The 25,276-nt window shown below is 39.0% G+C and overlaps 1 protein-coding gene and 1 pseudogene across 2 annotated transcripts in view; one reads left to right on the forward strand and one right to left on the reverse strand.

Moving 5' to 3' along the window:
* The window catches only part of Ttc27 (tetratricopeptide repeat domain 27), a 188,517-nt gene that overhangs the window by 8,836 nt on the left and 154,405 nt on the right, over positions 1–25,276 (forward strand). For both annotated transcript variants that reach the window (XM_074049473.1, XM_074049472.1), the window contains exons 4-5: positions 3,849–3,989; positions 13,358–13,460. In XM_074049473.1, the coding sequence (XP_073905574.1) occupies positions 3,849–3,989; positions 13,358–13,460 (244 nt within the window). The remainder of the gene's footprint in view (positions 1–3,848; positions 3,990–13,357; positions 13,461–25,276) is intronic.
* LOC109697165 (elongin-C pseudogene) lies at positions 22,373–22,706 on the reverse strand (annotated as a pseudogene).

Here is a 25,276-nt window from a genome sequence, read left to right on the forward strand (position 1 = left end):
GTTGCTTAGCAGATGTCTCTATTTTCCTGGTGAGCACTATAAATCAAGCCTTTTTTTTTTTTTTCTTGATGCTGGGAATCTAACCCAGGGCTGAGCATGGTAGGTAGGTGTTAACACCTGAGCTGAATTCCCAGCTCCCGAACCATTTCCTCTGTATGCTTTGATTCAGAAAGATTGAGAAGTACTGCCTTAGAAGATCCCTTGTGTATACTTCTCTGATCCCTGCTCTCCTGAACCACTCTCATGAATTTTGTGTTAATCATTCCATGCTTTTCTTCATGATTTTAGCACCTATGTATGAATCCCTAGAAAACATTGTTTAATGTTACCAGTTTTTGTCTTTTTTATGTAAATGAAAGTGTATATACTACTTTTGACTTCTCTTGCTCAGTGGTATACTTTGAAATTATACTGTTATTCAGTGCTACTGTTGTATAGTATTTCAGTTGTCTGAATAATCATTATATAGGTGTTTCTGTTTTTTGGATTATTATAATGCTATTAGGAACACATTTTCTGAACATTATTTGTAAGACTTTCAAAGCATTTAAAAATGATAGTACTTGTTTTGTGTAGTGCAGTACATGAAGGAGGCCATTTTTATTGTTTTCCTAGGCTATACTTTGCCACCCTGAGGGCTGGAGATAAGTATTTCAACACAATTATGAACCCTCCTTGACACTGAGTTGGAAGTTCTGCTGTATTAGTTTATTTAGGCTGCTATACTCAGAATGCCATAAACTGGGTAGCTTAGCACAACAGAAATCCATTTCTTATAATTCCAAAGACTGAAAAGTCCACAATGAAGGTTCTAGCAGATCAGTGTCTGATGAGGCCCCACTTCTTCATAGATGTTACTTTTTAACCTTTCACATGGTGGGATGTGAAAGCTAATTGTCTGGATTTATTTTATAAAGGCACTAATCTCAATCATGAGGACTCTATCCAATCACCCACCAAAGACCCCACTTCCTAATACCATCACCCTGGGGGTAAGGATTTCCTCATGTGAATATTAGGGGAACACAAACATTTATGCATAATGTCTGCTGTAATATCTGTATCTGTGAGTGGAGTTGCCGTGCATACACCAAGAGGTGTATATGCATGTTGAAATTTTCTTGATAGTGCTAGGTTGTTTTGCAAAAAGGTTTCCACAGTTTTTAGGCCATCAGTGATCTGAGAATTTTATCATTTATTTGGAAGATGGAGGGAGTTCAAGCTTTTAAGCTGGAGAGTAGCACTTAGTACTTTGTAGCTGTTATTTTCCTATGCTGATTCATCTTCCTTAGTTCTTATAATGTATAAATGTTTGCAAATACACTTTATGTCAAGGAATATAATCACTAAAACAAAATTAATTTTACCTGCTTCTAATTTATGACCTTAGCATTTGTAGGGCTTGGCACTGGTGCTTATCAGCCCCAGAGGAACAGCACTGAAGGTCTGTGTCAGAGCAGTAGGTTACCTCTCACACAGAAAGGTTTATCTCATAGAATCTGGTTTTATATTAAGTTTGTCTCAGACTTGTAGATGTTGAATTTTTTTCCTGTATTATGCTTGCTAATGAATATGTATTTTTATATGTCTCTGTTCTCTTGATTGGAAATTCTTCCTTAGGGAGTTCTTTTCCCTTTGCTTTGTCTGTTTTTATTGAAAATATGAATAATCCTCTTTAAAATGGACTATACCAAAACCTCTGGAAGCACATTTAGAACTCAGTTGGTAAGTCAGTTTTATGTCACAGGGGTAGGAGGGTATAGACAAGCATTAATCTTTTCCACAGTATTGTAATGTTAACAGAAGGAAGAGAACTTTGTTTATTTGGTTACTTATTCATTCACTCACTTTATTATTTGCCTTATTTGTTAATACTGACTCTAGAAAGCTGGAGAGTTGAAGAGTAGGTTAGTTAACCCCCGGCATTAAGTATCAGGCATAATGATAACATTGGCTAACTTGGATTTTAGTTAGAAGATAATGATCTGAAATTTGTGCTGAAACAGGTAGACATATTTCTTGTCTTGATGTGATTGGGATAAGGATTCTTTCTCTTAAAGGCATATCTTCTGTTTTCCTGTGCTTCACCAGTGTGACTTGGAAAACATTGTTATATCCATCTGAGTTTGTAAGATGATTCAATGAGACTGTGGTCTAGTTAGGGTAATTAGGCAGGTCCTTCTCTTAAGTTCTTATGTTAATATATTCACTTGTATGCATTTCCTGTCACTGCAGTTCTCATAAGTTATAGATCTCAGATTCATCATGTCCACAACTGAACTCATAGAGAAGTTCTTTTCCAGACCAAACCTCTTCTTGTATCTGACCTCAGTTATCCACAGTACTGCAGTGTCATTATGCTAGTGAGAAGATTAAAGGCCTGTTCTGGCCTTTTAATGCCTAGCATAGCCCTGGCCTTGCTGAGGGCCAGGGGAAAGAGGATGAGAGATAAGGTAGTGTGGGGCAGTGCTTTGAGATTTGGAAGACCTGGCCTTCATTTTGTTTGAAATGGGGTCTCTATGTTACTCAGGCTGGTCTTGAACTCCTAGTCTTAAGACACCGTACTGCCTCAGCCTCCTATGAGGTTGGGACCACTGGTGTATTCCACCACACCTAGCTTAACTTTTATGGATCTATTTCTTCCCTTCTAAAATGGAGGCAGCTGTAGTAACTTCAAGAAGGTTTCTTTTTCTTTTTTTATAAAGTAGGATTTGTTAGAGAGAAAGGAAAGGCTACAGCTAGAGAAAAGTAGCAGAACCTGTAAGCCGGTAGCTCCAAGAAGGTGTCTTAATTGAAAGTTTTTAAAAAAATTTTTTTAATATAGTGCCAGGGTTTGAATTCAGGGCCTTTTGCTTGCTAGGCAGGGTACTCTTTCACTTGAGCCATGCCTCCCAGCTCAACACAGATACTTTGTTCATGGTGGAAAAATCTCTTTCAACAGAGAAATAGATTTTTCAAAGGCATCTTATTTTTGGAGACAGCTATTCACTCTAGACTATAGTTGTATGCCTACTCAGTTGTTTTGGTTTTAGTGTTTTTGAGGCAAGGTCTTGTTATATAGCCCCATCTGGCCTTGAACCTGTGATCCCTCTGCTCAGTATTAGATGTGTGAGACCTGATTGATGGTTTGGCTTGATGGAACTTGTGGAGTAGAGACATGCTTTGTATTGATCTTTGCCAGTTAGTGAAGCATAAGTGAAAAATAGGTATTTAATATAAATCCCTTCACATAGGGGGTGCGTGTTACTGGTATTTTGTTGAAGGTAAATCTGTGAAGTCATTTCTTCAATGCTAGCATTTTCTTGAGTTCCCTGTTCTCTCTCACTTTCTCCCTCTCCCTCCCTCTCTTTTTTTTTTTTTTGAGGTACTGAGGATTGAACTCAGGGCCTCAAGCTTGCTAGGCAGGCACTCTTAGCACTTGAGCCACTCCACCAGCCCCCTCTTTAATTCTTTTTTTTTTTTTTTTGAGACAGGGTCTTGCTCTGTTGCTCAGGTTGGCTTTGAACTTGTGAGCTCAAGTGATCCTCCTGCCTCAGCCTCCACCTCCCATATAGCTGGAACTGCTGGTGCACACGTCTGCACTGGTTAATCTTTCAGAGTTTTTGCTTTATGGCTGAGTTTCTTGCTTCTCTAAAGTTAGAGAACATGAGTGACCATTTGTTAGGGTAGGATGGATTTGTAGTTCTCTAAGGACATTTGTAATACTCTGATTGTGTGTGGTGTTAATTGTCATAGATTAGAGTTCTTATTTCAAAATTGAATTAACTAGAACTTTTTGTGTTTTTATAAGACATATAAAGATGAATATTTTGTTTAGTTCTATCATTTTAACCTATAAACTTTTTCAGGTCAAAGGACTAGATGCAGTTGTTCTGAGCCTGCTTATTCTAGATGGTGAATCAGTCTACAGCCTGACTTCGAAGCCTATTCTGCTGTTGATTTCTCGCATTATCCTAGTGAATCTAAGACATAAGCTGACAGCTATCCAGGTAAGACAAGGAAAGGATCTGTGAGATTCTTAGCAAGACCATGTCTCAGAAAGGGAAAGAGACAGATAGAGAGAGACAGAGACAGGGTCTTGCTATGTAGCCCGTGCTGGCCTCAAACTTGAAAAACTCATGATCCTCTAATCTCAGCCTCCTGAACGCTAGGATTACAGATGTATACTACCACACTCGTCTACAGCGCAGTATTTTAATAGATGGGTTTCAGTGTGTCCTAGGAGGGGTGAGGCTTATAGTGACAGTAACTTGAGTAAATAAATTTTTTTCCAATTTGATCTGTATTGAACGGTCTTATAGATTATTACTGTGTTCTAAAGAAAGTCATCAAGGTGTAAGATTGTCAGATCGCACACATTATTGGGTGCCTTTTGAGTACACTACTGATCACTGCCCTCTGGGAGGTTCTTAACCAGAGGAATTCTTACTCAGACAGTTCTGTAATCAGGAGACAGGTTTGAGAGTGTCCAAAAGTAAAGGCTTCAGCTGGGCATCTGTGGCTCAAGCCTGTAATACTAGCTACTTGGGAGACTGAGATCGGGAGGATCATGGTTTGAGGCCAGCCCAGGCAATAGTTTGGGAGACCCCATCTCCAAAATAACCAGAGCAAAATGGACTGGGGGTGTGGCTGAAGCAACAGAGCACCTGCTTTGCAAGTGTGAAGCCCTGGGTTCAAACCCAGTCCCACAAAAGAAAAAGAAAAAGGATTCAACTTTCCTTTTTTATTAATGCCTTAGTTTTTCTGATAAGCAACTCTGGGCAATGTAAGGTACTTACAGTTTCTGGTAAAGGAATAGACTGTGATTTCTGTATTTGTTTCATATTCTCCTCTCCCATATACAGATTTTGGCTTAAGAGTTAAAATTTAAAGATTTGACTTTTATAAGAGTTCAGCATCGTATTTCATATGTTTTCTCAAAAGGGCAATCTTTTTGACTAGAGGCATCTAAATTCCCATGTCTTGAAAAGGGAGGAAAAAACTGCCAAACCTGACTCACTCGTTGCTGACAGCCAATAGGGACAGATAATAGAAATGTAGACTGACGCCACTAGCCTTTATGATAGAAAGAGAAGGAAAACAAGGCAATACTTCAGGGAACTAAGTTAAAAGTTTTTTGAGACTTCCTCTCTATTAGATAATCGTAATTTCCTTAAATGGGTTGAAGTAATAATTAGGAAGGATTTTATCAGGTTCAAAACTCATTTGTGGTTGCATCATTATTGTAGCAGTTGAGAAGGGGGCCCCTTGAGACATTAAGTTCAAGTAAAGCAATGCTTTTGATAATCAGGTCTGGTCTCTTATCAGTAGGTTTTGCTGTTTAAAGAGGAAAATTAGTTTCTTATGCCTTCCTGTCATGCAACTCAAGGCAGCGATTCAGCACATGCTCGTATTTCAGACTCTATGAGCCTAGCAAAGATGCCTGTTATGGCCTGCACAAATATACACATAAAGACATGCACACGCACAGAGGACAGCCTAGAACAGAAGCCTTGCCAGAGATTTTTCACTCTTCACTGCATATGCTTCTATACTAGCTTGTTATAATTTCTTGTTCTTTTTTTTTTTTTTTCTAATGAGGATGTATTGGTCAAGTAAGAACAAGCATCAGAGAACAAAAGAAAAAGCCATGAATTGCTCAGCTTGTACATTAGTCAAGCCAATGTGTAAAGTGTAGTCTCTACCCTCAAAAATATATGATCCAGGTAGAGTTAGACATTTGAAAAACCAGAGCTGGCCAATGTGGTGCCAACTTCTAGCATAGAGGTTGAGAGAGGTGAGAGATCAACGTGTGCCCCACTAGTACAGAAGATATCATGAAAGAGGTTTCCCAAAGATATAGAAGGGATCTTCCCAGTTTTGAAGGATATCTGAATCTAAGGTATTTCTTATTAGGCCGTTTGTGTAAAATACATTGTTTTGAGGCGGGTACAGAGATGAGTAAGACTTTCTCATCTCATTGTTTAGATGGGGACTGGCATTGAAGCCCAGGGATGACTTACCACAGATACAGTGGAATGTGCTCACAAAGGGAAGTGGGTTAATGTGCTGCAAGTTCAAGCGAGGGTGAATTCAGCCCCAGTGTGGGTGTGTGGGACTCTTGTGGGAGGCTCCTGGGAGATGATGGTACTTGGGATATGGTAGTGAGAGAGTGCGATGGCAGAGCAGGATGCTTGCAACAGGCATTTTAAAGGAGAAGATGGGCAGTCTAAAAGGGGCTAAAAAGGGAAAAAATACAGCCTTTGAGAGAATGGATATGGAAGACAAAGTGGATTTTGGTAGGATTGAAAACTGCAGGAGAATTCCAAGATGGCGGCTAGAGCCGGCGCAGAGAATCTCCACTTCACGTTAAACGGAGAACCGAGGAGGCCCCCGGGCCGCCAGTGGCCGGCGCCCATACGGCTTGGGAAGACGCGGACCAGGTGAGCTTCGCGGTACCGCGGTTCCCCCACAGACAAGCCTGGGCCAGAGCAGCATAGCCCCCTGGACAGACTGACCTCCACCCGGGAAAAAAAGAGAAACTGAGTACTAAGCGATAAGAACAGTTAAGACACGCTGGAAAGAGGGTGGGGCGCCCGGAGCGCTGAAGATTGGGGGAAGGGACTCCTTCCCGGGACTGTAAATAAACGAGCCGGGCGGGCCGGAGAGGCTCTGGCGGGAGCGGGGCGCGCCCAGCAACCAGGAGCGGGGACGCTTGTGAGAGGAGGGAAGACCCACTTCCCACGTGAACTGTAAATAAACACGCAGGCCTGACAACGCGGGGCAGTGTCGCCTTTCCCAGTGCTTGGAAAGGTAAAAGCCTGTAGCAGAGGCCCCCCTCCCCCGCACAGGAGAACTCTGAGCAAACAAAGCCTGTGGGACCAGGTGAGTGCTAAGCTCACCCCAGAGATCTGCATAAATAACGCCACCAGCTACAGGCTGAGAGCAGCAGGCAGGCAAGCCACAGTTGCAGATACCACTCTCAGAACTGCCTCCAGACGCTTTTTTTTCTTTTTCTCCCTACCTTTGATGAGAGAACAACCGAATTACACCTGCAAGCCGAAAAACTTACTGAAACTGTATTGCATTTGAACTGGGGACACTTGGTGGGGCTTTTTTTTTTTTCTTCTGTGTGTGTGTGAGTGTAGTTTTGTTCTACTTTATGCATCCCCTTTGATGAGACAACTACAGAACAACATCTGAGGCACCAACTCCAGGACTGGAGATTGAGACGGACATCCAAATTATTAAGACTGAAATTGCATTGCATATAAACTTGGAAGTTTTTTGGTTTTTTGGTTTTTTTTGTTTTTTTTAATTTTCTATTTTCCATTTTATTTTAATTCATTTTTATAAATAGATATTACTTTCATATACTTATTTTTTATTTTTTTATCTTTGATTTTCAATCCTCTCTCTGTCACTCTATTGTCTGTTCAGCTTACTGTCGATTAGTACACTAACACTCCCTGTTTATACCTTTGAAACTCTCTTGTCTGATACCTTGTTCTGCTTTCTCCCTCTTGTCTGTATATTTGTTTTCCCCTTTTCTTTAACGTCTTGCTTTCCATCTCAGCTCACTCTTCCATTCTCAATATTACCATTGTTATTATTACAAGCTAGAAAATACTTAATTACACACAGTACAGGGACAGTAACAACACCAAGGACAATGACGGGAAGACAGAAAAAACAAGGAAACCAGTTTCCCCACAGCAAAAAATTAGTACAGGAACCAGAGGGGAATGAAGAGAACAGAAACTCAGAGCCAGACTCCAACAAAATGAAGATAAACTATGCCAAAGGACCCAATGAAGCCTACAAGAATAATTTAAAAGAAGACATACTACAAGTACTCAATGAGAATTTTATAGAGATGATACTGGATAGGGTCAACCAAAATGTACAGGAGACACTCAAGAAATTCCAAGACAATAAAAATAGAGAATTTGAAAAAGCAAAAGAAGAAATAAAGGAAACCATAGAAGCACTGTATAAACACCAAAATGAAAGAGAGAACACAATGAATAAATGGATAAATGAACTCAGGACAAAAATAGACAACAATAAAGAAGAAAACAGCCAGGATATGGAAAACCTCAGAAAAAAGAACGAAACAGAACTGCAAAACAAAACGGAAGGCCAATCCAGCAGAATAGAACAAACAGAAGACAGAATCTCAGAACTTGAAGATGAAATGGTAATTAAAGGAAAAACTGAAGAACTACTAATTAAACAACTCAAGACCTGTGAAAAGAAAATGCAAGAACTCACCGACTCCATCAAAAGACCAAACTTGAGAATCATGGGCATCGAAGAAGGAGAAGAGGTGCAAGCGAAGGGAATGCGTAATATATTCAACAAAATAATAACGGAAAATTTCCCAAATCTAGAGAAAGATATTCCCATACAAATGCAAGAGGCCTCCAGGACACCAAACAGACCAGATCAAAATAGAACTACTCCACGACATGTCATCATTAAAACAACAAGTTCAGAAACTAAGGAAAGAATATTGAAGGCTGCAAGAGAGAAAAAACAAGTAACATACAAAGGTAAACCCATCAAAATCACAGCAGACTTCTCAACAGAAACATTAAAAGCAAGAAGAGCGTGGGGTGAGATCTTCCGGGCACTGAATGAAAATAACTTCAACCCCAGGATACTCTACCCAGCAAAGCTATCATTCAAAATAGATGGAGCAATAAAAGTCTTCCATGATAAGCAGAAACTAAAACAATATGTGACCACAAAGCCACCATTACAAAAGATTCTGCAAGGGATCCTGCACACAGAAAGTGACACCCAACTTAACCATGAAAAGGCAGGCAGCACCAAACCACAGGATAAGAAAAAGCAAGACAGTAGAGAGTAACATCAAGTTAGGTACACACAATCAAACCTTCAAACAACTAAGATAACTAAATGGCAGGAATCACCACATACCTATCAGTACTAACACTTAATGTTAATGGACTTAATTCACCCATCAAAAGACACCGTTTGACAAAATGGATTAAAAAAGAAGATCCAACAATTTGTTGCTTACAGGAGACTCATCTCACCGACAGAAATAAGCATATGCTTAGGATGAAAGGCTGGAAGAAGATTTACCAAGCCAATGGCCCCCGAAAACAAGCAGGAGTAGCAATACTTATCTCTGACAAAGTAGACTTCAAACCTACATTGATCAAACGAGATAAAGAAGGACATTCCATACTAATAAAAGGGGAAATAGACCAAAAGGAAATAATAATCATCAATCTGTACGCACCCAATGTCAACGCACCCAATTTCATCAAACATACCCTGAAAGACCTAAAAGCATATATAAATGCCAACACAGTGGTTGTGGGAGACTTTAACACTCCATTATCATCAATAGATAGGTCATCCAAACAAAAACTCAATAAAGAAATCCAAGATCTAAAATATGCAATAGATCAAGTGGACCTAGTAGATGTCTACAGAACATTTCATCCAACCTCTACACAACATACATTCTTCTCAGCAGCCCATGGAACCTTCTCCAAAATAGATCATATCCTAGGGCACAAAGCAAGCCTCAGCAAATATAAGAAAATAGAAATAATACCATGCATACTATCTGACCACAATGCAGTAAAAGTAGAACTCAACAACAAAAGTAAAGACAAAAAACATGCAAACAGCTGGAAACTAAATAACTCATTACTTAATGAAGAATGGATCATCGATGCAATAAAAGAGGAAATTAAAAAGTTCCTAGAAGTCAATGAAAATGAAAACACAACCTACCGGAACCTATGGGACACAGCTAAGGCAGTCTTGAGAGGAAAGTTTATAGCCATGAGTGCATATATTAAAAAGATTGAAAGATCCCAAATCAATGACCTAATGATACATCTCAAACTCCTAGAAAAGCAAGAACAAGCAAATCCCAAAACAAATAGAAGGAGAGAAATAATAAAAATAAGAGCTGAAATCAACGAAATAGAAACCAAAAAAACCATACAAAGAATTAATGAAACAAAAAGTTGGTTCTTTGAAAAAATAAACAAGATCGATAGACCCCTGGCAAACCTGACTAAAATGAGGAGAGAAAAAACCCAAATTAGTAGAATCAGGAATGCAAAAGGGGAGATAACAACAACACCATGGAAGTCCAGGAAATCATCAGAGACTACTTTGAGAACCTATATTCAAATAAATTTGAAAATCTAAAAGAAATGGACAGATTTCTAGATACATATGATCATCCAAAACTGAACCAAGAGGAAATTAATCACCTGAATAGACCTATAACACAAAATGAAATTGAAGCAGCAATCAAGAGTCTCCCCAAAAAGAAAAGTCCAGGACCTGATGGATTCTCTGCTGAATTCTATCAGACCTTTAAAGAAGAACTGATACCAACCCTCCTTAAACTGTTCCATGAAATAGAAAGGGAAGGAAAACTGCCAAACACATTTTATGAAGCCACTATTACACTTATCCCAAAACCAGGCAAAGACACCTCCAAAAAGGAGAACTATAGGCCAATCTCCTTAATGAACATTGATGCAAAAATCCTCAACAAAATAATGGCAAATCGAATTCAGCAACACATCAAAAAGATTATTCACCACGACCAGGTAGGCTTCATCCCAGGGATGCAGGGGTGGTTCAACATACGAAAATCAATAAACGTAATAAACCACATTAACAGAAGCAAAGACAAAAACCACTTGATCATCTCAATAGATGCAGAAAAAGCCTTTGATAAGATCCAACATCATTTCATGATAAAAGCTCTAAGAAAACTAGGAATAGAAGGAAAGTTCCTCAACATTATAAAAGCTATATATGACAAACCTACAGCCAGCATTATACTTAATGGAGAAAAATTAAAACCATTCCCTCTAAAATCAGGAACCAGACAAGGATGCCCACTATCTCCACTCCTATTCAACATAGTACTGGAATTCCTAGCCAGAGCAATTAGGCTAGAAGAAGGAATAAAAGGAATACAAATAGGTAAAGAAACTGTCAAAATATCCCTATTTGCAGACGACATGATCCTATACCTTAAAGACCCAAAAAACTCTACTCAGAAGCTTCTAGACATCATCAATAGCTATAGCAAGGTAGCAGGATATAAAATCAACATAGAAAAATCATTAGCATTTCTATACACTAACAATGAGCAAACGGAAAAAGAATGTATGAAAACAATTCCATTTACAATAGCCTCAAAAAAAATCAAATACCTAGGTGTAAACCTAACAAAAGATGTGAAAGACCTCTACAAGGAAAACTATACACTTCTGAAGAAAGAGATTGAGGAAGACTATAGAAAGTGGAGAGATCTCCCATGCTCATGGATTGGTAGAATCAACATAGTAAAAATGTCTATACTCCCAAAAGTAATCTACATGTTTAATGCAATTCCCATCAAAATTCCAATGACATTCATCAAAGAGATTGAAAAATCTACTGTTAAATTTATATGGAAACACAAGAGGCCACGAATAGCCAAGGCAATACTCAGTCAAAAGAACAATGCAGGAGGTATCACAATACCTGACTTCAAACTATATTACAAAGCAATAATAATAAAAACAGCATGGTACTGGCACAAAAACAGACATGAAGACCAGTGGAACAGAATAGAGGATCCAGATATGAAGCCACACAACTATAAGCAACTTATCTTTGACAAAGGAGCTAAAAATATACGATGGAGAAATAGCAGCCTCTTCAACAAAAACTGCTGGGAAAACTGGTTAGCAGTCTGCAAAAAACTGAAACTAGATCCATGTACATCACCCTATACCAAGATTAACTCAAAATGGATCAAGGATCTTAATATCAGACCCCAAACTCTTAAGTTGATACAAGAAAGAGTAGGAAATACTCTGGAGTTAGTAGGTATAGGTAAGAACTTTCTCAATGAAACCCCAGCAGCACAGCAACTAAGAGATAGCATAGATAAATGGGACCTCATAAAACTAAAAAGCTTCTGTTCATCAAAAGAAATGGTCTCTAAACTGAAGAGAACACCCACAGAGTGGGAGAAAATATTTGCCAACTATACATCAGACAAAGGACTGATAACCAGAATATACAGGGAACTTAAAAAACTAAATTCTCCCAAAACTAATGAACCAATAAAGAAATGGGCAGGTGAACTAAACAGAACTTTCTCAAAAGAAGAAATTCAAATGGCCAGAAAACACATGAAAAAATGCTCACCATCTCTAGCAATAAAGGAAATGCAAATTAAAACCACACTAAGATTCTACCTCACCCCTGTTAGAATAGCCATCATCAGCAACACCACCACCAACAGGTGTTGGCGAGGATGCGGGGAAAAAGGAACCCTCTTACACTGTTGGTGGGAATGTAGACTAGTACAACCACTCTGGAAAAAAATTTGGAGGCTACTTAAAAAGCTGGACATCGATCTACCATTTGATCCAGCAATACCACTCTTGGGGATATACCCAAAAGACTGTTACTCCAGAGGCACCTGCACATCCATGTTTATTGCGGCACTATTCACAATAGCCAAGTTACGGAAACAGCCAAGATGCCCCAGCACTGACGAATGGATTAAGAAAATGTGGTATCTATACACAATGGAATTTTATGCAGCCATGAAGAAGAACGAAATGTTATCATTCGCTGGTAAATGGATGGAATTGGAGAACATCATTCTGAGTGAGGTTAGCCTGGCTCAAAAGACCAAAAATCGTATGTTCTCCCTCATATGTGGACATTAGATCAAGGGCAAACACAACAAGGGGATTGGACTATGAGCACATGATAAAAGCGAGAGCACACAAGGGAGGGGTGAGGATAGGTAAGACACCTAAAAAACTAGCTAGCATTTGTTGCCCTTAATGCAGAGAAACTAAAGCAGATACCTTAAAAGCAACTGAGGCCAATAGGAAAAGGGGACCAGGAACTAGAGAAAAGGTTAGATTAAAAAGAATTAACCTAGAAGGTAACACCCATGCACAGGAAATCAATGTGAGTCAATGCCCTGTATAGCTATCCTTATCTCAACCAGCAAAACCCCTTGTTCCTTCCTATTATTGCTTATACTCTCTCTACAACAAAATTAGAGATAAGGGCAAAATAGTTTCTGCTGGGTATTGAGGGGGGGAGCGGGAGGGGGTGGATTGGGTGGTAAGGGAGGGGGTGGGGGCAGGGGGGAGAAATAAACCAAGCCTTGTATGCACATATGAATAATAAAAGAAAAATGAAAAAAAAAAAAAAAAAACTGCAGTGCTGGATAAGCTTATTGATGGTAAATCTCATGAATGTAGCAGCATTCTAAAAATTAGTCTCAATAAGTATAAAAATTACTTTCCAAAGTGTTCTTTACTTTCAGCTTGTCTGTTTTGTTTTCTAGAGCTTGCCATGGTGGATTTTGAGATGTGTGACTATTCACCAGCAATTGCTCGAGGAACGCTCACCTCAACTTTTTGCTCTTGCTGAAAACTGTATTGATCAAGGTATACAGCAGGTTTTTGTTTGATGCAGTTCTCATCACATTCTCATATCTTGACCGAGACATTCCTTTTTAGTTTATTTTTAAAAGGTAGTTATGACTTTTGTTTGAAATTGTTTCTTTTTCTTTTTTTCTGGATGTGAAATATAAATTATTAGGCTGTTAGCATATTGATTTCCTTTTGGTCTTTTTGAGTTTTAAAAAAGTCTCTTTTTATTTATACAATTTACTATGATTTTATCACAAATTACTTACAGGTATTTAAATATTTTCTTTGTTTTCTAATCTAAGGAAGCTTCATTGGAAGCAAATGTAACCCTTCCCCCCTTTTATTAAAGGCCTAAGTAACTTGAGGTCTACTAAGCTGTGCTAAATTATACACAGAATAAGAAATTATTTATCCTATGTTCCAATGAGAACAAGAAGAAAGGCTTTTTTGTTTTTGATTTTTATATTACCGGAGGTTGAAACCATGCTTTCCCACTGAGGTATAGCCTCAGACTTTTTTTTTGGTGGTTCTGAGGTTTAAACTCAGGGCCTCACACTTGTGAGGAAATGCTGTACTACTTGAGCCATGCCCCAAGTCCTTTTTTGTTTTTTAAAATTATTTTTCAGGCCAGGTGCTGGTGGCTCACGCCTGTAATCTTAACTACTTGGAAGGCTGAAATTGGGAGGATTGAGGTTTGAGGCTAGCCCAGGCAAATAGTTCATGAGACCCCCATCTCCAAAATAATCATTGCAAAATGGAATGGAGGTGTGGCTGAAGTGGTAGAGTGCCTGCTTTGCAGACTCAAGCCCTGAGTTCAAACCTCAGTCCCACCCCCACATTTTTTTCTTTTTTCAGGTAGCGCAGTTCATGTTTTTGCCCAGGGCAGATCTTAGATCTTGATCCTCCTACCTTTTCTGGGTAGCTGGGATTATGGATGTGTATCACCATTGCCCAGCTTATTTGTTGAGATGGGGCCTTGGTAACTTTTTGTCCCACCTAATCTTCAACTATGATCCTCCAATCTCTGCCTCTTAAATTGCTGGGATTAAAGGCATGTACCAACATGCTTGGCTGAAAAATGCTTCGTTTTTTTAATTTGATAGAAAATACATTTTACTAAGGATGACATTGCTAGGTGGGGAGGCAGTTTTGTATTTTTGTATAGTTTTTGGTGATATACAATATTAAGCAGAAAAGTACCTAAAATGTTAGTGAAAAATTTGTCCAATAATTATAAGCCAAACATGTATGTCAGTGCCTCCTGCTGCCTTTGTTGTAGATCCCTCTCATGTTTTCTGGGGAAACATGTTTCTTGGAGAAGGGAGTCTTAAGTACTTTGCCACTTGGTTTGCAGTGTCCCTTTGCTTTTTTGGAATGATTTTTCTTGGGCAAAATTGCCAGACAAAAACAGATTCTCTTGTAGCAAATGAATACCTGAACACAAATGCACTGGACTTGGTATTGACTTTTGGAGTAACAGAGATAGGATTTGATGTTAGTGGTGTGTGATTCCAAAGCCCTGCTTCTTTCACATCCCCAGAGTGTAGAATGAGTGTGTATGTGTGTGCTGATGTACAAGAGGCTGAGGAGTGGGGGTTGGCCTCTTTCTGTGGTGAAGCAGTGATCTATACTTGATTTCAAGAGCCTATTCATGGAGGCATAAAATAAATCTCAAGTGTGTGCATGTGGAATTGCAAGAAGCTCCTGGACCTTTGTGGGGTCTGCTTACCCCAAGGGTTGATCTGGGTATTAACATGTTAGGCCAGGCTATAGTGTCCCTGCTCTACTATACTGTTCTTTTACAGTAATGTCACTAAGCTAGGTGATTGGTTGAAACTTCCAATTTCAACCAATCCAATTTTTGTTTTTATTTTAAGACAGAAATACATAAGCACATGCTAATTTTAGATTAAATGAGCATCTACATATGACTCAAAAAGAGAAAGTAAGGAAAACATTATTCATTCATTATAATGATTCTACTATTTATGTTGTTTGTACCAAGTCATTATATTCTTTCACGATTTTGGCATGGCTCAGGTGGTAAAGTAAGTGGCCCTTAGTTCAAGCCCCAGTACTGTAAAAAATAAAAAAAAGAATTTAGGTAATGTTAGAATGTGAAACAAGCAAGAAAATTATAGACTACTAGGGCTTAAATATTGTGTGTGTGTGTGTGTGTGTGTGTGTGTGTGTGTGTGTGTGTGTGTGTTTTTCTTTTAAGACGATCTCATTGTATAGCCCAGAATAACCTTGAGCCCGGTCTGGCCTTGAACTCTTGATATTTCTGCCTGACTCTACCTCCCAAGTGCTGGGATTGCAGATTTGTGCCACCATGCCCAGCTTAACATTATGCAAAAATATATATTATTCTTCCCTGGGACTTATACTTGATTTGAGATACAGATTAGGTTTTTTGATAAATATAATGCTGAGCATCGTGGTGTACATCTGGAGTTTCAGAGACTCACTTCAGCTCAGGAGTTTGATCCTAGTCTAGGCAGTTAATGAGATCCCATTCAAAGAAGCAAAAACCAAAGCACAGAAAAAGAGTAAGAAAATTTGTTTCTGTTTAGAATAGTGCCTAGAAATAAGTGAACACCTAATACAGGTTTTTTGTGGTTTTTTTGGTACTGGGGTTTGAACTCAGGGCCTCATGCTTGCTAGGTAGGTGCTCTATCACTTGAGCTACTCTTACAGCCGATAATACATATTTTTTCAATTATAGTAGCTAACATTCATTAAGCCATTGCTATGTACAGTTTTTGGGGGAGAAATTAATAGAATTCCATCTGAGGAAGAGGTATTGTTGTTATCTGGAATATTTGTCCTTTTTCTGTCTGAGTTAACTTCTGAACAAGGTTTTTCAAAAAGTGAAATATTAGCCAGGTACTGGTGGCTCATGCCTGTAATCCTACCTACTCAGAAGGCAGCGATCAGGAAGATTACATTTTGAAGCCAACCCTGAGCAAATAGTTCATGAGACCCTATCTCAAAAAAAGGGCTGATGGAGTGGCTCAAGGTGTAGGCCCTGAATTCAAACCTAGTACTGCAAAAAAATAAAAAACAGAAAAAAAAATTATAGAAGTTATGGAAAAATTAATCTATTGACACTATATGGGCCTTTGAATCTTCTTAATGGTGTTGCCTAGGGATGACATTCTTTTCAAAATGAAAGATGAGGTAGGACTTGGAGAAATTAATACTGATTCCCCATTTAACAGGTACATTGTGATATTCTTTCTATGTTTTGTAAAATGAAACAGCTCTGTGGGCTAAGTCTTCATTCATGCTCTCACATGGTTTTGGAGTCTAGTGAGATGTACTCTTTTTAAGTGCCAGGGGACAAGTGTTTAGGTCTTGAAGCTGGGTACAGTTTTGAAATCTAGGGATGAGTTGAATGTCATTGATGGTAATGGGAGGCAAGGTTGACTTTATTTCTTTATTTATTTCCCTAAAGACAAGGAAAGCACTTGGAAGAAGTCAGCATCAGGATCTAGTTCACTATTTAATTTTATTGAGAAGTAGCGGCACAGGATATTATGTAGTTTACCTATATTTCATCATATTTTTATGGAAAGTTTGTTATTGAACAAAACCAATATATAAATTTGCATTTATTGCCACATCTTTTTTTTTTTTTTTTAGTGGCAGTACTGGAATTTAAACTTAGGTCTACAGGCTTGCTGGGCAGGGGCTCTACCACTTGAACTACTCCACCAGCCCTTTTTTGTGCTGTGTATTTTCATGATAGTGTCTTCTGAACTGTTTGCCTGGGCTGGCCTTGAATCTTGATCCTCCTGATCTCTGTCTCCAGAGATCATCTTCAGCAGAGTGGATAATCTTCAAAACAATTACTTTACTTATTAAGAAAAGAAAAAATCCCATCCTTATGTATATTTTTAAAAGGTAAGAACCAGATGATAGGCTTTAGAGGGAATTTTATTCCGTTCTAGAACAGAAATGGTTAACTGAGATATCTGGAAAATATGACTCTAAGTGACTCATTTCCCCAGTGACCTCAGTTATTTTTTGCAGTATATTTCAGAATATCATTTACTTTGCCTTGCATCTAAAATTTTTTATGTTGCTGTTCTAGGCTAATCAACAACATTTTATATTTTATCTTATAAACTGGTGACCAGACATAATTAGACATTTTGGCTATGTCTAAATAAGTCTGTAGGTGATATTTCACAAACAATTTTATTTTTAAAAATATTTTGTTCTGGGATTTGACCCAAATGGTGACCAGTCAGTTATAACTGAAATACTGTTCAGTGTCCCGAGGAGGATATTATATTTGAAATGTTGCCTTGAAGGATCATCAAAAAGTTGGCAGGAGTGTTTTTCAGTCTATGAGACATAAGCAAAGGATTTTATGAACAACTGTGATCTTCATATTTTGTCCAGGAATGTTACATCAGTATAACAGTGAAATACAGCCTATCCGAATATCAGTATCACTTTCCTGGGCCCATCACATCTATGAAAGGAGTGATCTAGAATCTTAAAAAATTTGTTCCTCAGCACACTAAGTGAAATCACAGTTCTGTCTGTCTGTCTGTCTCTCTGCAGTACTGGGGTTTAAACTCAAGGTTTTCGTGCTTGTTGGGCAGGTACTGTACCATTTAAGCCACACCCCAGCTCACTGAAACCATAGTTCTCTAGAGATTGCTAAAGGGCTCACAATTTACTGTGGATGTGATACTAAAATATATTCCATGTAGTGCACGAGATGGAGTATTGCAGTTAATTATTTGGAAATGGACTCATGAAGTGACCGTCTAAGAGAAAACAGTTTAAAATATTTCATCAGTAAGTTCTTCCGTGACATCTACAGGCAGCTGTGTGACTCTGAGGTTAAGTTATTTCCACATCAAAAGAGATTAATCTTTTCTTCAAAAGAGATTAGTTTTTTCTTTAATTTTTTCCCCTCATAAATTCAATACTTGGAAATGAATTTTATAAATGTAGTAAATGTGATCATCTGTAATTTTAATTATCCATAGGGACTTCATTTTAACATAGAATTAAGATAGTCTCATGAGAAGAGATTTGGTGTTAGCATACTTTTTAAAATGCACTGGTTGATATTTTGATCCAGAAAGTCATAAATATTGATTTCCACGGAGAACCTACAGATTTTTAGAATAATAAATATATGTATTGGGTCACCATGCCTTCTTTTTATTTAAACCTTGAGTCATCCAAAGCTTAAAACTTTGTGTTTACCGTTGACTCATTGTTTTCAACCATTCTGCTCATCTAGCCAGTTCTTAAATCTTATTAGTTCTTCCCTGAGGGTTCCATATCTACTCTTTTCCATTCCTGCAGCCCTTATCCTGGTCTGAAATCTCTGGTCTGGAAAGGTCCTTTAGATATCATCTTGTCTAGCTAACTCATTAGACAAAGAATCAAGACTCAGAGAAGTGGCACAAGTGCCAGAACTATGACCTGGAGTTTCCGACTCCAAGTTCTGCTCACTGTTTTCATTACATTTCTCTAAGCTGGTTTGCAGGGCAGATTCCTTCTAACCAGTACTGATAATGCAGCTTACATTTCTATGGTGCATGCGCCACACTGAGCACTGTTCTAAAGCCTTTAAACATATTAGCTAGCTTATTCTCATAACAGCTCTGTGAGGTAGAGCTGAAGACAGTGTGGCAGTGCTTATTATGTGCCTTTTGAAAACAGTGTTTTTATTTTATATATTTTTTCTTTCTTTTGTTTTATCGTTTTTACATTTACTTATATGTGTATACATTGTTTGGGCCCCCTCTCCCCTCCTCCCGCACCCCACCCCATTCCTGGCAGAAACTGTTCTGCCCTCTTGTTCTCCAATTTTGTTGAAGAGAAAACATAAGAGATAATAAGGAAGACAGCAGAAAACAGCGTTTTAAAAAGTTCAGTTAACTACAGTAAAACCCGTATTTCAAGTGTACAATTAATGATATTTTGTGTTTCTTTTCCCTCCCTCCCTCTCAGTCTCCCTCCCTTCCTCTCTCCCTCTCTCCCTCCCTCCCTTTTTCTCTCCCTCCCTCCCTTCATTCCTTCTTTCTGTAGTGTTAGGAATCCAACCCAAAACCTCAAGTGTGCTAGACTAAGATAAAGAAAATCTGTAATTATTACCAGTTTTGTCTTTAGCCTTCTGTTTCTGCTAAATTTGGTGTTTAATTAAAAGAGTTTTTTAAATGTGTACTATGCTAGGCGTTATGGATATCAGTGAACTCCGTGAAATAGGGGTTAAAATATGTATAGGAAAAATCAATAAAAAATAAGGAATGAGCTAGAAGGTGTGATTAGTCTTAACTTGGGAGGTTTCAGAGGGTGGCTGATGTTTGAAGTAAATCCTGAAGAATAAAGGGAATGTGTTAGGGAGAGTACTTGAAAGGGGTGTAGTGTGCACAGAGAGGGGCACAGAAGCTTGGAGCATCTTTGTGTGATTGGTAATAGAATGGCTGGAGCCAGTGTGAGAGTATGTGTCAGGTGATGAGGTTGAGCAGGGAGTTAGGAGCTAGATTTCTGGGATGTTGGATTTCCATCCTGTTTGTGATAGCCGTTAAAGTATCTTAAATTTTTGCTCACTTCAAGGATGTTTTTTGAGCAGTAACTATGATAGATGTTTCTCCATTCCATTTTTAGGGAAAACAATAGCATAATTCTAAGAGCATAGCAGTCTTTAATGATGAAGGTTGTAGAGGTGGAAGAGTTGTCAATCACTTGGGAAGGGAAGGGAGGCAGGACCCGGATGGGAAATTAGAGGATGGCAGTGGGAAATGAAGCTGGAGATAGAGAGGCCGGGGAAGAGGAATTTTTTAGGGTGGATAAGTTGGAGTTGGCTAGCATCTACTTGAATTAAGGGTTCTTTCTTTCCATTTGCAGGTTTTAGGGATTGCTTTTTTTTAGAATCAAACTATTTATAATGAGGTGTATTCAGAGAGGCCTGCCTTCTGTTTTTCTTCTACCCCGTTCTCTCTTCTTCTTTATTTATAAATGGTTTTATTAGTTTTTGGTTTATTCTTCTAGCTATTTTTTTTTTTTCCAGTACTGGGGTTTGAACTCAGGGCTCCACCTTGAGCCACTCCACCAGCCCTTTTTTATGAAGGGGTTTTTCAAGATAGGGTCAGCCAGCCCAGGCTGGCTTTGATCCCTGATCTTCCTGATTTCTGCTTCCTGAGTAACTAGGTTTACAGGCGTGAGCCACTGGTGCCAGCTAGCTGGGTTTTTTTTTTTTTTTTTTTAAGGCAGAGTCTTGCTCTGCCATCCAGGCTGGGCTCAAGTGATTTTCCTGCCTCAGTGAACTGGAACTGTACTTGTGTGCCACTGCACTTGATTTGTGAAACTAATTCTTTTAAAATTGCTGTAGTATTAAAATATGTGAATAGTTTATTCATCCAGTCATCTGTTGACAGATATGAGACCTTTAGGCTGTTTCCATGCTTTTTCTGGCATGTTTTGATCCTAGAAGGCAGGCCTTGAAGTTAGATGAAGCACACAGATCCCCCCTGGTCCCCAGAAGTAGCTCAAGCTTCCATTCCTCATCTAATTTCTACCTTCTCTTTGTAGGGAAAGGTTGTCACCTGGAGGGTTACTCATGTCAAATTTTAGGTCTCAGCATTGTAGATTTGGACCTATAATAGGATCAGACAAACTATCATGTGTATGGACTCGACATAGTCTGGACAGCTGTGTTGGTGGTGGTGGTGCTGGGGTTCCAACTCAGGGCCTCCTGATTGCTAGGTAGGTGCTTTTACCACGTGAGCCACATCTCCAGCCCCACTTTGTATCTTTGATGCCAGAAAGAGATACCTATGTGAGTCATAGGTATCCTTATATCTCTCAGGTATGATCCTGAGAGAGTGTCATTTGTCTGAGGGTCTGAATGAAGGTCATTGTGACTGGAACAGAGAAAGGTCAGTGTGGGGTTTGAACGCAGGCTAGGTAGGCACTCTACCACTTGAGCCATGACTCTGGTCCTTTTTTGCTTTAGTTGGTCAGTATTATTGATGATTATGCCATATTTTTCAATTGTTTCTGAGTTTTTAATCATAGTTAGTCAATAACCATGTATTGGCTGAAGAAGTTATCCAGTTCTTTGCTTAAAATCAAAGGTTAGTTTATTTGTAGTAGATCTCAGTGAAGTGCCACCATGACTCTAGTTGTATTCTGTCAGTTTGCTTGTTTGCAGGTTTTGATATATCTCAGGCTGTCTTTCCTGCATGCTGTCGTTTCTGAATCTGTACCTCGATAGAGTGGAACACATCTGAAAATGTTCTTTGTTTTACTTTACACTTGTCTAATGTATGAGATTTGGCTTCTCATGAGAATGTTATTATTTGGGTGACTGCCGTGCTTTGAGGAAACCAGTCTCTATCTTTTCATTTACTCCTGGAAATGTTACATATCTTCATCAGTAGATGAAGATACTTAACTTACTGTTGCAAGGGGTGTGTTTTGGTGGTATTGGGGTTTGAACTCAGGGCCTTGTGCTTGCTAGACAGGTGCTCTACCACTTGAGTCGTGCCTCCATCTTTTACAGAGTTTTTCTTTTGAATACTTTTAGCAACTTTCAGCTTTTCCTCTAAATCAAGAAGTTTCAAAAATGTAAGTGCCTCAGCCCTCCTTAAAACTGGTTCCTAGAGAGACCCCCTCCTCACTTTCCAGGCTTGAAGGATATGCCATTTTTTGAAGTTAGAAGCTACAGTATTAGGGTGTGATCTTGAGCTCTTTTTTTTACCTGTGTGGGCCAGTGTTTTCTCATTTTTCTTTCTACTTGGGAGGTAAAACAAAGAAGTTGGTGTTTTGAATACTAAAAGTTATGTTAAATAACATAGCAGTTATTCCACTTGAATGAGTTTGTCACATCTTGGTGACAAACTCCATTTCTGTTACTTGGAGATAATATTTTTTATTATAATTTATTTTACTTAACAGTCTTGGATGTTTGCAGTCATCAGCAGTTCCAGTGCAGTTTTGGGTGCAGTGGGGACTTCAGGAATCTTGGGGATGTTAGTGTAGCAAACCTTGTCAGTAAAACACATGCATACTTTTGAAAGCACATGTGAAGGGGTCTCTCTAAATTAACCTCATTGTTTTCATTCTCAGCAAAGTGTCCTGGGCTACTTAACGTGGCTTTTATTGTGCCTGATGTTACATGTGTTCTCTTTTTACAATAAATTCGTGACCATCAGAAGACAGCCATTTCACATACATGGCATCAGGGCCTTCACAGCCACCATACCTTTTCTTCTGTCCATCCATCATGGTCTTCTTCTTCTTTTTTTTTTTTTTGGCAGTGCTAGGGTTTGAACTCAGGGCCTCATGTTTGCTAGGCAGGCGCTGTATCTCTTGAGCCACTCTGCCAGGCCTGATTTTTATTGGGTCTCATGATCTGTTTGCCTGAGCTGGCTTTGCACCATGATCCTCCTGATCTCTACCTGCTGAGTAGCTAGGATTGCAGGTGTAAGCCACCATCTCCTGGCCATCCATTATGTTCTTATGAAATTCTACTTTGGTTTCACAGAAACGTAGTAGTTTCTTGTCAGCCCCGCAGTTACTGTAGCCACCATAGCCATCTCACCCGTGTACCACCGCAGTCCCTGCTGCAGGGCTGCTCCCTGCCCCTGCTTGCAGATATTATTCCACCCTCCTTCTTAAATTACTGGCTGAAGAGTTCTAGGCAGTGCCGTCATGATAGCATTCTTTTCTCTTTTGGTTCCTGTGATTGGTGTGAAGTCAGTTTTTGGTCCAGTTGCTCTTCCTTTGTGAGTAGTCTACCTTTTCCAATATTGTTCTTTTCTTTTTGGCAGTATTGAAGTTGAACTCTGTGCTTTGTGCTTGCTAGGCAGGTGCTTTACAACTTGAGCCATGCCTCAGTCTTTTTTTTTAAGTTATCTTTGGTTTAGGCTCTTGCGTTTATGCTCTGACTGGCCTGGACCATGATCTTCCTATTTACATTTTCTTTATAGCTGAGATGACAGGTGTGTACCAACATGCCAAGCTGCTAGTTGAGATGGGGGTGTCATCAACTTTTTCCCAGGGTTGGCCTCAAACCATGATCCTCCCCACCTCCTGAATAGCTGGGATTATAGGTGTGAGCCATTGTGCCTGGCCCATTTTGCTGTTCTTGATTTTTTTTTTTTGTGGTATTAGGGGTTGAGCTGAGAGCCTCATGCTTGCTAGGCAGGTGCTCTGCCACTTGAACCATGCCACATCCCATTTTGCTTTTCTTAAGATCATCTTGTTTTGTACCTGTGGTTCTTCAGTTTGACTGTGGTCAGTCTAGGTATGGATTTCTTTTGGTTTACCTTGCTAGAGACATATTGGACTTTCTGAGTGTGAGATCTGGTGTCTTTACACATGTCTGGAAAACTCTTAGCCATTGTGTCTTCAGATACTGTTGTTTCTTCATTGCCTGTGTTCTTCTAATCTTCAGATATGTCAGACCTCATATGCATCCTAAAGTTTTTCTTTCTCTTTGTTTTCCTTTATTTCACTCTCTAAAACTTCTTTTAGATCTATCTTCTAATGCTCTGCTGTGCTTATTTAATGTTTAATTTTAACTTATGAAATTCCTAGGGGGCTGGTGGAGTAGCTCAAGTGATGGAGCATCTGCCTAGCATGTGCAAGGCCCGGAGTTCAAGCTCTAGTACCTGAAAATAGAAAGGAAAAAGAAAGAAAAAGAAACAAAGAAAGATAACCCAAACGAAACAAAAACCAAAAATAGGAAATTGTAGACTTTGGTTGATTTCTTGTTTAGTACAGTTTTCTTGATTGACTTCCATAGTTTTGTTTTTTTTTGCGGTTCTGAGCCTTACACATAGTAGGTAATCACTTTACCACTGAGCTACACCACTAACCTGTTAGTTTCTTAATCATATTTCATAACTTTATTTCCTGAAGCTTATTAAACATTTCCTGAAACTTATTAAACAGTAGTTTCAGCCTCTAGAAGCTCTGAGGGTCTGTTCTGGTCTTTTGTTGTTTCTGCTATGCTAACTTTTAGGTGTCAGTACCTTATTTCCACTTCTGTGGCATTTTTTGTTTTGATTTTTTTGTTTGTTTCCTTGTTTTTTTTGCTATGAATTTATGTTCTGTGGGAATTCTTTGAATCCTGATTGGTGTGCATTCTTTCAGAAGAGTATTTATTTCTCTTTGTGCCACTTCTCTGGGGAATCTTTATTCTTAGCTTGAGAATTTTAGACATCAGAAAGCCTAGGTTTGCACTCTTGGGGATATACCCAAAAGACTGTTACTCCAGAGGCACCTGCACACCCATGTTTATTGCGGCACTATTCACAATAGCCAAGTTATGGAAACAGCCAAGATGCCCCACCACTGACGAATGGATTAAGAAAATGTGGTATCTATACACAATGGAATTCTATGCAGCCATGAAGAAGAACGAAATGTTATCATTTGCTGGTAAATGGATGGAATTGGAGAACATCATTCTGAGTGAGGTTAGCCTGGCCCAAAAGACCAAAAATCGTATGTTCTCCCTCATATGTGGACATTAGATCAAGGGTAAACACAACAAGGGGATTGGACTATGAGCACATGATAAAAGCTTTAGCACACAAGGGAGGGGTGAGGATAGGTAAGACACCTAAAAAATTAGCTAGCATTTGTTGCCCTCAACGCAGAGAAACTAAAGCAGATACCTTAAAAGCAACTGAGGCCAATAGGAAAAGGGGAACAGGTACTAGTGAAAAGGTTAGTTCAAGAAGAACTAACCTAGAAGGTAACCCACGCACAGGAAATCAATGTGAGTCAATGCCCTGTATAGCTATCCTTATCTCAACCAGCAAAAACCCTTGTTCCTTCCTATT

The sequence above is a fragment of the Castor canadensis genome, chromosome 12, assembly GCF_047511655.1.
Source record: "Castor canadensis chromosome 12, mCasCan1.hap1v2, whole genome shotgun sequence".
NCBI lineage: Eukaryota > Metazoa > Chordata > Mammalia > Rodentia > Castoridae > Castor > Castor canadensis.